The following is a 14,816-nucleotide window of genomic DNA, read 5'->3' as shown; positions in this document are numbered from 1 at the left end:
TTCTGGTCTGGAAATGCTGCCCAGAGAATCTCTCAGAGGATCTCCTGGTGGTGTTCTCCCCGCCGGCCCCATCTGAAATGCCCCACCTACCTAAGTGTTAACTTGCTGTGAATGTTTAGCAAATATTGTGCCAGGCACATTAACGGGAGTGTTGTTGTTGTTGTTCACTCACCTAGCCGTGTCCACTCTGTGACCCCATGGACTACAGCTCATTTAACTTATATGACAGCCCTCCCTGTCCCTCACCTTCTCCTGAAGTTTGCCCAAGTCCATGTCCATTGCATCAGTGATGCCATCCAGCCATCCCATCCTCTGACGCCCTCCTCTCCCTCCACCCCCAATCCTTCCCAGCATCAGGGACTTTTCCAATGAGTCATCTGTTTACATCAGATGACCAAAACACTGGAGTTTCAGCTTCAGCATCAGTCCTTCCGATGAGTACTCAGGGTTGATTTCCTTTAGGATGGACTGGTTTGATATCCTTGCTGTCCATGGGAGCATGGAGGAAGGTAGACTGCGGATGGGAGGTGACTGGGTTTATTCCCTGAGTCTGCGTTTTTGCAGGGGACTGTGATGCCCACTCAAGCCTGAGTACTATTGTGTCAGCCTCTCAGGCAGAGAAGGCTCTCAGCTGCTGCTTTTTGTTTAGGCCATAGTTGATTTGCAATATTGTGTTAGTTTCAGGTGTGCAGCTTCAGATTCTTTCCCATTATAGATTATTACAAGATACTGAATATAGCTCCCTGTTCAGTTCAGTTCAGTCGCTCAGTCGTGTCCGACTCTTTGCAACCCCATGAATCGCAGCAGGCCAGGCCTCCCTATCCATCACCAACTCCCGGAGTTTACCCAAACCCATGTCCATCAAGTCGGTGAAGACATCCAGCCATCTCATCCTCTGTTGTCCCCTTCTCCTCCTGCCCCCAAACCCTCCCAGCATTAGGGTCTTTTCCAAAGAGTCAACTCTTCGCATGAGGTGGCCAAAGTATTGGAGTTTCAGGTTCAGCATCAGTCCTTCCAATGAACACCCAGGACTGATCTCCTTTAGGATGGACTGGTTGGATCTCCTTGCAGTCCAAGGGTCTCTCAAGAGTCTTCTCCAACACCACAGTTCAAAAGCATCAATTCTTCAGTGCTCAGCTTTCTTCACCGTCCAACTCTCACATCCATATATGACCACTGGAAAAACCATAGCCTTGTCTAGATGGACCTTTGTTGGCAAAGTAATGTCTCTGCTTTTAAATATGCTATCTAGGTTGGTCATAACTTTCCTTCCAAGGAGTGAGCGTCTTTTAATTTCATGGCTGCAGTCACAATCTGCAGTGATTTTGGAGACCCCCCAAAATAAAGTCTGACACTGTTTCCACTGTTTCCCCATCTATTTTCCATGAAGTGATGGGACCAGATGCCATGATCTTAGTTTTCTGAATGTTGAGCTTTAAGTCAATTTTTTCACTCTCCTCTTTCACTTTCATCAAGAGGTCTTTTAGTTCCTCTTCACTTTCTGCCATAAGAGTGGTATCGTCTGCATATCTGAGGTTATTGATATTTCTCCCAGCAATCTTGATTCCAGCTTGTGCTTCTTCCAGCCCAGCGTTTCTCCTGATGTACTCTGCATATAAGTTAAATGAGCAGGATGACAATATACAGCCTTGACGTGCTCCTTTTCCTATTTGGAACCAGTCTGTTGTTCCATGTCCAGTTCTAACCGTTGCTTCCTGACCTGTATACAGGTTTCTCAAGAGACAGGTCAGATGGCTTGGTATTCCCATCTCTTTAAGAATTTTCCACAGTTTATTGTGATCCACACAGTCAAAGGTTTTGGCATAGTCGACAAAGCAGAAATGGATGTTTTTCTGGAACTCCCTTGCTTTTTCCCAGCGGATGTTGGCAATTTGATCTCTGGTTCCTCTGCCTTTTCTAAAACCAGCTTGAACATCTGGAAGTTCACAGTTCATGTATTGCTGAAGCCTGGCTTGGAGAATTTTGAACATTACTTTACTAGCTGTGAGATGAGTGCAATTGTGTGGTAGTTCGAGCATTCTTTGGCATTGCCTTTCTTTGGGATTGGAATAAAACAGACCTTTTCCAGTCCTGTGGCCACAGCTGAGTTTTCCAAATTTGCTGACATATTGAGTGCAGCACTTTCACAGCATCATCTTTCAGGATTTGAAATAGCTCAACTGGAATTCCATCACCGCCACTAGCTTTGTTCGTAGCGATGCTTTCTAAGGCCCACTTGACTTCACATTCCAGGATGTCTGGCTCTAGGGTGAGTGATCACACCATCGTGATTATCTGGGTTGTGAAGATCTTTTTTGTATAGTTCTCCTGTGTATTCTTGCCACCTCTTCTTAATATCTTCAGCTTCTGTTAGGTCCATACCATTTCTGTCCTTTATCGAGCCCATCTTTGCATGAAATGCAAATGAAATAGTTCCCTTGCTATACAATAAATCCTTGTTGTTTATTTTATATGCAATGATTTGTGTCTGTTAATCCCAAACTCCTAATTTACCCTTCCCTACCTCCTCCTTCAGTAACCATAAATTTGGCTTCTATGTCTGCGAATCTGTTTCATTACTTAGTTGATTTGCATCATTTTCTTTTGATTCCACATGTAAGTGACATCATATGATATTTGTCTTTCTTTGTCTGACTTACTTCACTCGGTATGACCATCTCTAGGCCCATCCACGTTGCCGCTCTTTGCTGCTGTTTTATTCCCTCACTCATTGCAGGTTTGTTGTGGGTTCCTACTCCCATCCGGGGATGGAAGGGGCCAGTGTGTGGGCAGGCCAGCCTCAGAGGACCAACAACTGCCTCTGAGCCTGTGGAAGACTCTGAGAGAGTCGCTGCCCTGCTTCCCACTCAGCCACACAGTCCCCGTGGAGGTGGGAGCAGCTTTTCACAGGTGTCCAGGCTTCCCTCCGGGGTCTAACCCAGGGTTCTCAAACGTGGCACCATTGAAATTTTGAGTTGGATAATTCTTGGTTTGGGGAGGTACTGTCCTGTGCACTAGAGGCTGTCTATCAGCATCCCTGGCCGTGGTGGACTCTGTGCACGTCCTGCCCCCAAGTTGTGACAATGTCCCCTGAGGCACAAAAATCACACTGCCCCTCCTCCTGCTTTGAGAATGCTAGTCTTATCTGAGTGACCCCTCAATAGAGGTGGTCCTGGGCGATTCTGTTCTCAGGAAGACAAGCAGTGGAGAGGTGAGTGGTATAACCGGAAGGAACATGCGGTATGAGGCAACCATGGCTTTGAATCTTGGCCCTTCCAATGACTAGCCATTGACTTCCCTACCCCTTCTTCATTCCCAGTCTTCTGTAACCAAAAAAATCAAAAACAAAACAAAACAAAAAAATCACACACCCACAAACATTATTTTCATAAATGACTTTTACTTCTTTATCATTTTTCTTGACAGTAATTCTTGGCAATGTGCATATAACATGAAGGCAAGCATACTTTCAGAAGTCATCAAAGATATGGTCCTATTGGCCTCATTTTCTTAAACCATTAAAATATTTTCATTTATAAAAATTAATCTAAATATAAATATTGACACTGAAGATCAAAATCACTTGATGACAAAATAATTCTTCTGGAACTATAACATATGCTTATGGATTTTAATAGTAAATTAAATCTTTGCACTTATTTGGCACAAGGAAACCTTATAAAAATTCAAATGCCATAGAGCAGGCTTCTTCTTTTTTTTTGCAAGGCTTACACAGTACACATTTTTGTCAAGGAAAACTGAATATTTTAACACTGTAACACAACAGTAGTTGCTTTTCATGCCTCTTAAAGAAAACGCTCTATTTGGAACTCAGATCTTTTTTGTTGTGTTCTTAAATTGTGTATTTGTTTGCTTTTAACCACACCAACAGAACAAAAAGCCAAAGATTTACTTTATTTCAAAGGACTCATTTCTGTTGGATAACACATACACAGCATCAGCAAGGAATATTACTGGAAGATAGGTAGACCCCCATCATGAATGGATCATAACACACATTTCAGCAGCAAGTCAGGTCTGGAAATGTGCACAGCAGCAAAAGAACATAGAAGTTGAAAACAACATAGAATGAGGCTTTGTCAGGCATTCAAATTATACTTAGCTTCACGGTCTGATTCTGGCAAATTAATCACTCTGGCCCTCAGTCTCCTCATCTGAAAAATGAGGATACCTACTGAATAGGGTTGCTATAAGGATTAGAATGATAAGTCTATCGCCTCCTTCAGAGCGGTCCCTTAATAAACATCAGTCATGCTATTCCCTTACTTCCCATCTTGTGCCTTCTTCCTCAGATTCAAAATATACAAGGAGAAAATTTTTAAAAAGGTTGCTAATACTCAATTAATTGAGTGAAATTCCAATTCCATTTGCTTTTATAAACATACTCTAAATAGTCATGCGTTTGAGACCACACAAGGGGAGTTAACTTCAACTCTCGCGTCTGTTGAATTCAGAGTTTGTCCTTGCTTTATTCAGACATGTGAGTTTTCTCAGGCTATTCCTTAACCATTTTTATCTTTAGGGTCATCTTACTACTTTGGCTGAATATTTATTGGGAGGTAAATTTTGGAGTACAGCATTTCCTTGTGTGGTTGTATTCCTCAGTCATCCAGTTACCTAAAACCTCATTTAGATGCAGTCATTGCTAAACCACATCTTACTGATTCTGGACAATGCACTAAAGTTAAGCCATTGGTGGGCTTTCTCAAGCCCCTCTCCCCTTCAGAGCGGGGAGATTCAGAGAGTCCAAGGAAGAGCCCTGAATTCTTGATGAGACATTGTTTCAGACAGACCTGGGCATGGCGTGGGTGAGTGAGAGCTTTCCGTCCTGTGGCTTCTGACTGTAAAGTGATGGGAGGAACTGGTGGGGTGGTGGGCGAGAAGCCAGCGGGAACAAGGTGGCTGGAGGGAGACTTTGGAAAGGTGAGGGCTCCCCGAGTTAAACAGTCCCCAGTGCTCACTACAGGGGCGTTTCACTTTTCTCCTAAGCATTTGTAGGACAGACATGCCTATGAGAGAATAATGAGAACTGATGACTTAAATGTTAATACGCTTCCCTCCACCATCTCCTGACCCCAGCACTGTATTTTGGGACAAATTGTTGACATGTAATTCTAGTTGAATCAAAAGGGTAAAAAAAATAATAATAATAAGGTCTTAAAGACAGTACACAGTAGCAAAGTGAACAGGGAAAGGATGCATCTTTAGAACGTGGAGCTCAGCTGTTGGAAGCCAGCGTCTTGGTTCTCTGTCTTGGATTCCCCTGGGAGCCTAAGGCAGCGCGTAGGCAAGTCCTAGATGCTGAAGTCTGGGTCTGCTTTCCGGCTGAGGTATGAGCACAGCCCTGTGCAGGGGCGCGCTGGGGCCGCCCCAGGCCCTCTCCTCAGGTGGACATCCGTACAGTAATTCGATGGCTGCTGGGTCAAGGCACTGTTGTGTACGGCCGGAGGCAGTGGGTCACTGGTAGAGAAGTGCCATGGTGCTAATACATCACAGCGGACTCCAGGGTGGGCTCCTGCGGGGAGGAAGCGAGCAGGTGCAGTCAGCGCCCCGGTGAGAGCACAGACAGGCCATTAACAACGGCCGCTGCTTTTTTGTGTCGTTAAAGGTGTTCATGCCCTTTGCCCAGTGAAATCGTTCACAGTACGCCAAGAGTGATGCATTTCTTACATGTATTTCTTAATCCATCTGAAATTCATTTTGGTATATGGAATAAGACAGAACTGATTCCCTTCTGACTACATCCCATTGGCTAATTTGCCAAGCACAGTTGTTTTTTTTTTTTTTTTTAATTATCTATACCTTCTCTACTGGTTCCTAGGGCTTTAAAAAATCATAAAACAGATTTTCATATGTGTCTGTGTCTATTTCTGAGCTTTCTATTCTATTTCATTAACCATCAATTTCTTTACAGTTTTTGATTTATTTTAAAATCTGGCAGGAAAACCATTTTAACTTTGCAAATTGCCCTTGTCCATTCTTTCATATTTATTCCTATATGAACTTTACTTCCAAGAAAACCTCGCTAAGAATTTTATGAGAATTAGGTTAAACTATAAATTAATTTGGAAAGAAATGGATTTTTTGTGGGATTTATTAATCATTATCTCAGTATTAAAGGTCTCGTTGCATTCCTGTAAAATTTATCTGGTAATTTATTATTTAAAGTACCCCTGCATTTAATTTGCTAATATTTTATTTAGCATGCCTCACCTTTCTGAAGAGGCACTACTGGTGTGTGATTTGTATGTGTCTGTGCATGTGAGTGAGCATGGAGATGTGTACACACTTGCCAGCCTCATCAGGCTTTGGTTGTTGGGGTTTTAACAGTTTCAGAACATGTGAGATTATCTTGAGGATTTGGGTCACAGAGGGTAGTTTTATACTTTCTACCTGTGGGAATTTACTGAGGCTTTCTTTGTAGTTGGTATAAAATCAGTTTTTATAAATGGCCCATTGATGTTTGGAAAGAAAGTGAACTCTGTTAAGTATAAAGTTAGATATGTTTTTTAGAGATATTTCTTAATTAAAGCTTAATAATTACACTATTCCAAATTATCTAATTTGTATGTATTTCTGGTGTACTGAGCTTCCAAGGGCCGATTAAGGGAATTTTAAAGTCATTAACCATGGCACATTAAATTGCGTTGTTTGCCAGTCCAAGAAAGGCTCCTGACTGCCTTTATTTTATCAATATCTAAAACATCCTCCCTCCCTGTTTCTCCCATGTGCTTCCTGCCTTGAATTCTACTTTGTTTGAAAGTAGCATTCCTGCCCTTTTTTGTTTCCATTTATTTAGCAAATATTGTCTATCCTTTCATTTTTAACCTTTCTGTGTTATTTAAAGTTTATTCAAAAAAACAATTTACTGAGGTGAAATTCACAAGCATAAAATTAACCATTTAAAAATGAACAATTCAGCAGCATTTAGTACATTCCCAATGTTACATAGCCACCAGCTCAGTCAAGTTTCAAAACATACCCTCACTCTACAGTAAAACCTCTTATCCTTACGCATTTCTTGCTATGCTCCCTCCTCAGAGCCCCTGGCAACCACTTATCTATGTTCTATCTCTATGGAAGGTAATTTATTATTTTATTTATTTATTTTTTAAATTTTAAGAGAGGGGGAGCTGGAACTTTATTCTCCTTAAATTTTTAAAAAAACTTTTATTGAAGTGGAGTTGATTTACAGTGTGGTATTAGTTTCAGGTGTAGAGCAAAGTGATTCAGGTCTGTATGCGAGCTTCGTGTTCAGCCGCTTCAGTCGTGTCTGACTCTGTGTGACCCTGTGGATTGTAGCTCGCCAAGCTTCTTTCCATGGGATTCTCCAGGCAAGAATATTGGAGCGGGTTGCCATGCCCTCCTCCAGCGCATCTTCCCGACCCAGGGACTGAACCCGAGTCATGTCTCCTGCATTGGCAGGTGGGTTCTTTACCACTTAGCATCATCTGGGCAGCCCAGGTGTATGTATGTATATATATTTCAGATTCTTTTCCCTTATAGGTGGAGTACAGTTCCCTGTGCTATACAGTAGGTCCTTCTTGGTTGTCTATTTTGTATATACTAGTGTGTATATGTTAATCTCAAACTCCTAATTTATCCCTCTTCCCCACCCGCCCGCTTCCCCCTAAGGTAATTTATTTTTAACTGTCTTATTTATAACAGATTCCTTCCCTGGCCCGAGTGGTCTGCCCTTTTAGAGTAATAATGCATATTTTTAGGTCTTTGCAGTAATGGCCAGGAGCCAGGTAATTGGACTTTGGAAGGTCGGGGTAATGGTCTGTTGCCATATGGTGCCTAAGAGATGCAGTAACTTGTAAGTCAGAAGAGCATGCCCTCCATTGTGCCATATCCTGGTGTTTGTGTGCTCACGACACAGGGACAGTGCAGGGGGAGGAATGGGACGGGAGCAACAGGTGAAACATAAAAGGCAACCAAATAGATCTGCCTATGCTTCAGTCTTGTCACCAGACATCTTCTGCCCCCTCAGCATTATCAGTATCCTTGAGGCAGTTCAGCTGGATCTTTACCTCCCATGTAAGCAGCATCGAGCATTTACAAAATTCTGAAGCACATGTTGGTGTTAGGGTAATAATCCCTTAGCCCTCTTACATGATCTCCAGGTTTATGCAAATTATCCGTTATCCCTTCCTTTGCTACATTTATGAGCAGCTGCTGACTTTTTTTTCCTTCAGAAAAACAAGTAATTAATGGCTAACAAGAAATTTAAGGAAGAGTGAATATGAACCAAAAACAGAATAAAAACTTGTACACCTCAATCAGACCTTACATTTTGTCTACATATTTTTATTTCTATTATATTAAACCTGGTTCCTAAAAGGAGTTGGAGATATAGCTGAGAGAATGTATCCACATACCCAGAAGTTTAGCAATATAAGGAACCCCGTCACTTAACCAACAGACCATGCAGGAAGTTCTGTCTGGGAATCTACAGAAAGAATGGCTGCAGAATGGAGTTGCCATCAATAGTGAAAGTAACTGGCATTAAGACAGAGATGACTTACTATCAAATCCTTGGGGGTACTATTCCTTTCTTTAGTCCCGTTTGTTGAGGAGTCTTGGAGAATGAAGTTGCGGTTAAATGTTTTAATGGTGGCTGTTGAAGATGCCTCAATTTTTTCAGCTAAAAGGAAACACACAGGCATAAGTATCATCTGGAAGCTGGATTGATGGTTAAGGAAGAAAGAGCAACTGTCCAGTTTACCCAGATTTTTGTTCTAGACTTGGCATCTCATTCTGGGTCCATAGGTCTGACTGTGGAAACTTTGTTCTATTTATTTATTTTGGGGTAGATCAAATAAACCAAGGCATCATCCATTGGTGGCTTTCTGGCAAAAAGGTAGCTTGGAGAGAATCCAATACAATCTACTAACTCTTATTTGCAATTCTGAAATATAAAAGGCTCAAAAAAAAAAGGCAAGTCTTTATGTCAAAGTTTTGGAGTCAAAACTGCCTAATGGCAAAACCTGACGTAAGCTGACAAGTGGTCCTGGTCCCACCCGCAGAGCATGAGCATTCTCATTCTTAGCTGCAGGGTTACTGGTGTGTTTATCACCACGGGGAGGGGGCTGTCAGGAAGTACACAGCACACATACCACATTACCTTTCTAAGGTACAAATGATTCTGAAACACGTATAGACCCAAGGGTTTCCAAATAAGAGCTCATGGATCTGCAGTATATTTTAATTGTTTAGGGCTCCATGGAATACAAAGTAGGCATTCAGTAAACGTTTGTGGAACAATGAAGGGTGAAGCCAGAACTCAAACATGTATCCACTGACTTTCTACTCTTTTACTTTGTAGGTCTAAACTTCTTGTTTGGCATCTTCACTCTGTGGCTTCTGAATCCAGGGAGATAAGGGTGATGGGACTGGCATTACTGGAATCCCTCTAAGTTGGGCCCTGAGTTAGATGCTTTCGGCGTGTGCTCACACCTCCCTGACGGTCACCATCCCAGTCCACTCTGACAGCATTCTGCTGCAGGCACCACCGCTCTCTCTGAGCCCATGAGTGATGGGGTGGATCAGAAGTAACAGGGAGTTAATGTACCTGCCCAAAATAACCTTCAAGCAAAGATGAGACTTGAAAAACCTCATCTTCCTAATTCTTTGAGCAGGAAAGTGTGAGGTACAGTTAATACTGTCTCCCAGAAGTCCCCATCAGGGTTTAAGCATCATTTGCACAAAGAAGCAAACTATTAATACTAATCAAAGTACACCGTATTGGCTTATTTTCCTTCCCTGAATCCTTTCTCTCTTCCCATATCTCCCATATCACATCCTTGTCCCAGGGCCTGCCTCTTGGAGGAATCCAAATCAAGACAGACTCTCCACAAGGGTAATTCTGGGTGAGAACACCCCATTAGATCTGGTCCTCAAACTCAGATCTCTGAGTTACTCTAAGTGAATGAGTCAGGCTTGATTCTTGGGTGGCTCTGTGGTCTGATGTAAGCATACCTTTCACCGGTGGAGCAGGCAGTTTCCTCCTCTGCTGCCTCGATGTGTCTATGGTTTGTACCTGCAAACAGAACACAGGCATCAGTACACCTTTGTGAAGCCACAGGGGTTTTATCTTCTGCATTTTCCAGGTCATGCGGTATTCCAGCAGATGGAGCGAGGGACAAACTCACCTGGTTCCTTTGCTTCTGGTTTCGTTTTCTGGTGAGGCGCCCACAGGGTGCTATGTTCAACCCTGCATTGGTCAGGGCTGAAATCCGGCTCTCAATATCAGAAATCTTAATGCAACAGAAAAACAGAATCAGTAAACACAAAGTCCAGGAGGAGAGAATCTATATTAACAGTGTTATGAACCTATGGAAAACAAATCTGCTTTGATATATGCTCATTCATTCATACATTCAACTTCCACCAGGCACGTCTCCACCTGGTACTGTAGTGAAGAAAATAAGCCACGGATCCCTCTTTGTAAATTTAATTTTCCAGTTGTTAGCTCTCGAGCATGTCACCCCTGTCAGAGGTCCCTGAGGGATAAATGGAAGCCTGGGGCATGATGGGAACCCTGGTCCAGGGCCACCGGGCTCAGCATAGGGGTGGGGGTGGGGTCAAGGAAGGCTTCCCTGGGAGGCAACACGCTGTGAGTTTTGAAAGGCAAGTAGGAGCTGGAGATCCGCCTTCCTTCTTCCATGACTGTGAGAGTCCAAAATCACACCACCAGGTCTTAGGTGGGAGGCCCAGCAGCATCCGGTTCAAGTCCGTTTCCTCTATTAAGAGGCCAAGTGGCTTTGAGAAACTCCCTCCAGTCTCTGGGCATCGGTTTCCTTCACTATAACATCGGAAGGTCAGAAGGAGCTCAGATTTCTTCTCCAGCAATGTCTTAAGGTAGATACAGAGAACAGGCGTCCACTCAGTGCCAGGAAAGAATCCCCATCCGTCCATGTCCCCAGGGGTGAAGAAGACACGGTCCCTGCTCTTAGAAAAGGGTATCACTATTTGCCATCACCATGCTGAGTGCTTTAAATATGTGAACTCATTCATGCTTTGGTCACAATCCTGTGATGCAGGCACCGTCCTCTTAGTTTTACAGACGAGGAAACTGTGGCTCAGAGGGATGAATGACGCACCGAACATCTCGCAGCAGAGATCAGAATTAATGCCAGTGCCCATGCCTTCACCATGCTGTCCCATCCTCAGGGGGACAAGACCTGGCATGGGGAACCCTGGAGGAGGCAGGAGGAGGCCGGCAGAGCTGAGGGAGGAGGCTGGGGCCACAGCCATTTCACTGCGATGGCGCAGCCTGAGTGTGCTGGGGCATCAGACTGGAGACCTGAAAGCGGGCCCAGCCCAGCGTCTGTGCCCTCCACCCCAATGTCTTCACTGCCTTCCCTGTGTCAGTTGCTCAGTTATGTCTGACTCTTTGTGACCCCATGGACTGTACCCCGCCAGACTCCGCTTTCCATAGAATTCTCTAGGCAAGAGTACTGGATCGATAGCTAGGACATGGAAGTAACCTCGAGGTCCATCAGCAGACGAATGGATAAGGAAGTTGTGGTACATATACACAATGGAATATTACTCAGCTATAAAAAAGAATGCATTTGAGTCAGTTCTAATGAGGTGGATGAAACTCGAGCCTATTATACAGAGTGAAGTAGGTCAGAAAGAGAAACACCAATACAGTATATTAACATATATATATATGGAATTTAGAAAGACAGTAATGATGATTCTATATACAAGGCAGCAAAAGAGACAGAGAATGTAAAGAACAGACTTTTGAACTCTGTGGGAGAAGGTGAGGGTGGGATGATATGAGAGAATAGCATTGAAACGTGTATATTACCATCTGAAATAGATGACCAGTGTAAGTGGGATGCATGAAGCAGGGCAATCAAAGCTGGTGCTCTGGGACAACCCAGAGGGATGGGGTGGGGAGGGAGGGAGGGGGGTTCAGGATGGGGGGACACATGTGCACCCATGGCTGATTCATGTCGATGTGTGGCAAAAACCACCACAATACTGTAAAGTAATTATTCTCCAATTAAAATAAATTAATTAATTAAGAAAAAAAGAATACTGGAGTGGGTACTGAAGTAGGTACTGAAGATCTCCAGGGGATCTTCCCTACCCAGGGATTGAACCTGGGTCTCTTACATTGCAAGCAGATTCTACCATATGAGCCACCTGGAAAGCCCATTGCCTCTCCTGTCCCTAAGCTATTTTGTGCTGCGCAAGACAAATTATAATTCCACTGTCATTTACTGAGGGCTTCTTTGGATGAAGCCCATGGGGACAGCTGTTCTAGGAAATGCAGAGAGAAGGTCTGAAAGGGCAGCAAATATGGGAGATGCTTCCCCTATCCTGGCAGTCTTTCTCAGAGAAGGAGGAGGAGGCAGGTAAAGGCCAGGACTGTGCAGCTGGTGAAAGAACTCTAGTGAAGCTGCCCAGCAGCCAGTCCCCAACAGGGGCCACTGTGCAGTCCTTGTCCCTACCTGCCCCCCAGATGCCTTCCTATTCTGATCCCTCAAATTTCACACCGAGGAGGGCATTCCCTTGGTTTAGAGACCAACAGAGCCTCTTGATGAAAGTGAAAGAGGAGAGTGAAAAAGTTGGCTTAAAGCTCAGCATTCAGAAAACTAAGATCATGGCATCTGGTCCCATCACTTCATGGAAAATAGATGGGGAAACAGTGGAAACAATGGCTAACTTTATTTTTGGGGCTCCAAAATCACTGCAGATGGTGATTGCAGCCATGAAATTAAAAGATGCTTACTCCTTGGAAGGAAAGTTATGACCAACCTAGACAGCATACTAAAAAGCAGAGACATTACTTTGCCAACAAAGGTCCATCTAGTCAAGGCTATGGTTTTTCCAGTGGTCATGTATGGATGTGAGAGTTGGACTATAAAGAAAGCTGAGCATCGAAGAATTGATGCTTTTGAACTGTGGTGTTGGAGAAGACTCTTGAGAGTCCCTTGGACTGCAAGGAGATCCAACCAGTCCATCCTAAAGGAGGTCAGTCCTGGGTGTTCATTGGAAGGACTGATGTTGAGGCTGAAACTCCAATACTTTGGCCACCTGATGCGAAGAGCTGACTCGTTTGAAAAGACCCTGATGCTGGGAAAGATCGAGGGCAGGAGGAGAAGGGGATGACAGAGGATGAGATGGTTGGATGGCATCACCAACTCGATGGACATGGGTTTGGGTAGACTCCAGGAGTTGGTGACAGACAGGGAGGCCTGGTGTGCTGCGGTTCATGGGGTCACAAAGAGTCTGAATGAGTGACTGAACTGAACTGAACTGAGATTGCTCTTATCAGTCATTAGCAACTGGTGTGAGACGCCCACACTCTCTTCCTGGAAGCAGTTTTGATGGAGGGATTTGCTCAGAGAGCTCTGCTCAGAGGGCTCCTCCCCTTGAAGACAGCAAGCTGCTGATCTCCTGATTTGCTGACTGCCAGGCTCTGGAATAAGAAGGGTTAATTTTTCCTGCTTTAGTAAACGGGAAAAGGATGAAGAAAGAGGAAAGGAGATTGCTTAGGGTTGGTTTTGCCTGCATTTTATCTATCTGCCTATCTGTCTATCTTTTTGTGTTCCATTAATTCCTAAGACCGAATATCCAGGGACCCTTACCCTCACTCTTAATAGAAGGGGGTGACCAGTTCAGTTCTGAGTTTTCTGGGAGCCAAAGCAAAAAGATCAGTGTAGGACTCCGTGTTCACAGATAAAGACCAAGTATTTAGCAGAACAGCTTTTCCTGATATTAAGAGTTAAGAGAGACTTTTCCCAGGAATGCATACAGAGGTGACCCTGCAGGACACAGTGGACAGCTGTTCTTAGCACGCTGCCCCGCGGACGGTCCTGCAGTCTCCTTGAGCACCGGGCAAGCCTGTCCCAAAGGTAAACTCCAAGGTGAAAGTGTCCCTGGAATCTGACCTAATCTAAGAACATAATTCAGCACGTCTACCCTCGAGGCGGACCCTCCTACCATCCCGCAGGGCACCCTCTGTGACCTCTCCTGTGAGACTCTGGACAAGGACAGACCAGGAATGAGGCATCCTTCTCTGGCAGGGACTGCAGGACAAGGAGAGTCCCCATGCTAACAGAGGTTCCCACATTGAGAAGACTCCTAACGATGGTGGCAGGGCTGACAGCCTCCTATGCAAATAGGACTCTTATGCAAGCGGATATACCTGAGGGCAGGACCAGCACTTTTTTTTTTTTTTTCAGGAAACCACACAGCACAGACTGGTAAAGAATGTGGACTGTGAGGTCAGAAGGACTTGGCTTAAATTCCTGGCTTCATCACTTTCTAGCATTTGAGTTCAGTTTAACCATTCTGAGCCTCATTTTCTCCAGGTATAAAAAGGGGAAAATAATAATACCCATCCAGTGGGTTAGCTGAGAGAATTATATACAATAATGAATTCAAAGGTTAAACCCAACTCCTGGCCCAAAGTAAACTCACTGGTGACATTACTGATGATGTTACTGTAATATTTAACAAAAAATAATTAATAGGCACATTTAAGGGGCTTCCCTGGTGGCTCAGTGGTAAAGAATCTGCCTGCCAATGCAGGAGATGCGGGTTTGATTTCTGGGTTGGAAAGATCCCCTGGAGAAGGAAATAGCAACCCACTCCAGTATTCTTGCCTGGAAAGCCCCACGGACAGAGAAGCCTGGCAGGCTATAATCCATGGGGTCGTTAAGAGTTGGACACAACTGAGCTACTAAACAACAACAAGGCACATTCAAACACATGGAAAATAGATATTTTGGATGCCAGGATTTTCTGCCATAGAATATGGCTCCAGT

The 14,816-nt window shown here is 44.0% G+C and overlaps 1 protein-coding gene across 4 annotated transcripts in view; it reads right to left on the bottom strand.

Annotated features, from left to right (window-relative positions):
* Positions 1–3,408: 3,408 nt before the first annotated feature.
* Positions 3,409–14,816, bottom strand: part of MYRIP (myosin VIIA and Rab interacting protein) — a 217,899-nt gene continuing 206,491 nt past the window's right edge. For all 4 annotated transcript variants that reach the window (XM_065935249.1, XM_065935248.1, XM_065935251.1 and 1 more), the window contains 4 exons: positions 10,176–10,280; positions 10,003–10,063; positions 8,550–8,668; positions 3,409–5,536 (listed from right to left, as the gene is read on the bottom strand). In XM_065935249.1, the coding sequence (XP_065791321.1) occupies positions 5,504–5,536; positions 8,550–8,668; positions 10,003–10,063; positions 10,176–10,280 (318 nt within the window). In that variant the 3' untranslated portion in view covers positions 3,409–5,503. The remainder of the gene's footprint in view (positions 5,537–8,549; positions 8,669–10,002; positions 10,064–10,175; positions 10,281–14,816) is intronic.

This window comes from Muntiacus reevesi, chromosome 4 (assembly GCF_963930625.1).
Source record: "Muntiacus reevesi chromosome 4, mMunRee1.1, whole genome shotgun sequence".
NCBI lineage: Eukaryota > Metazoa > Chordata > Mammalia > Artiodactyla > Cervidae > Muntiacus > Muntiacus reevesi.
The sequence above is the reverse complement of the archived record's forward strand: the minus strand, read 5'-3'. Positions and strand labels throughout refer to the sequence as shown.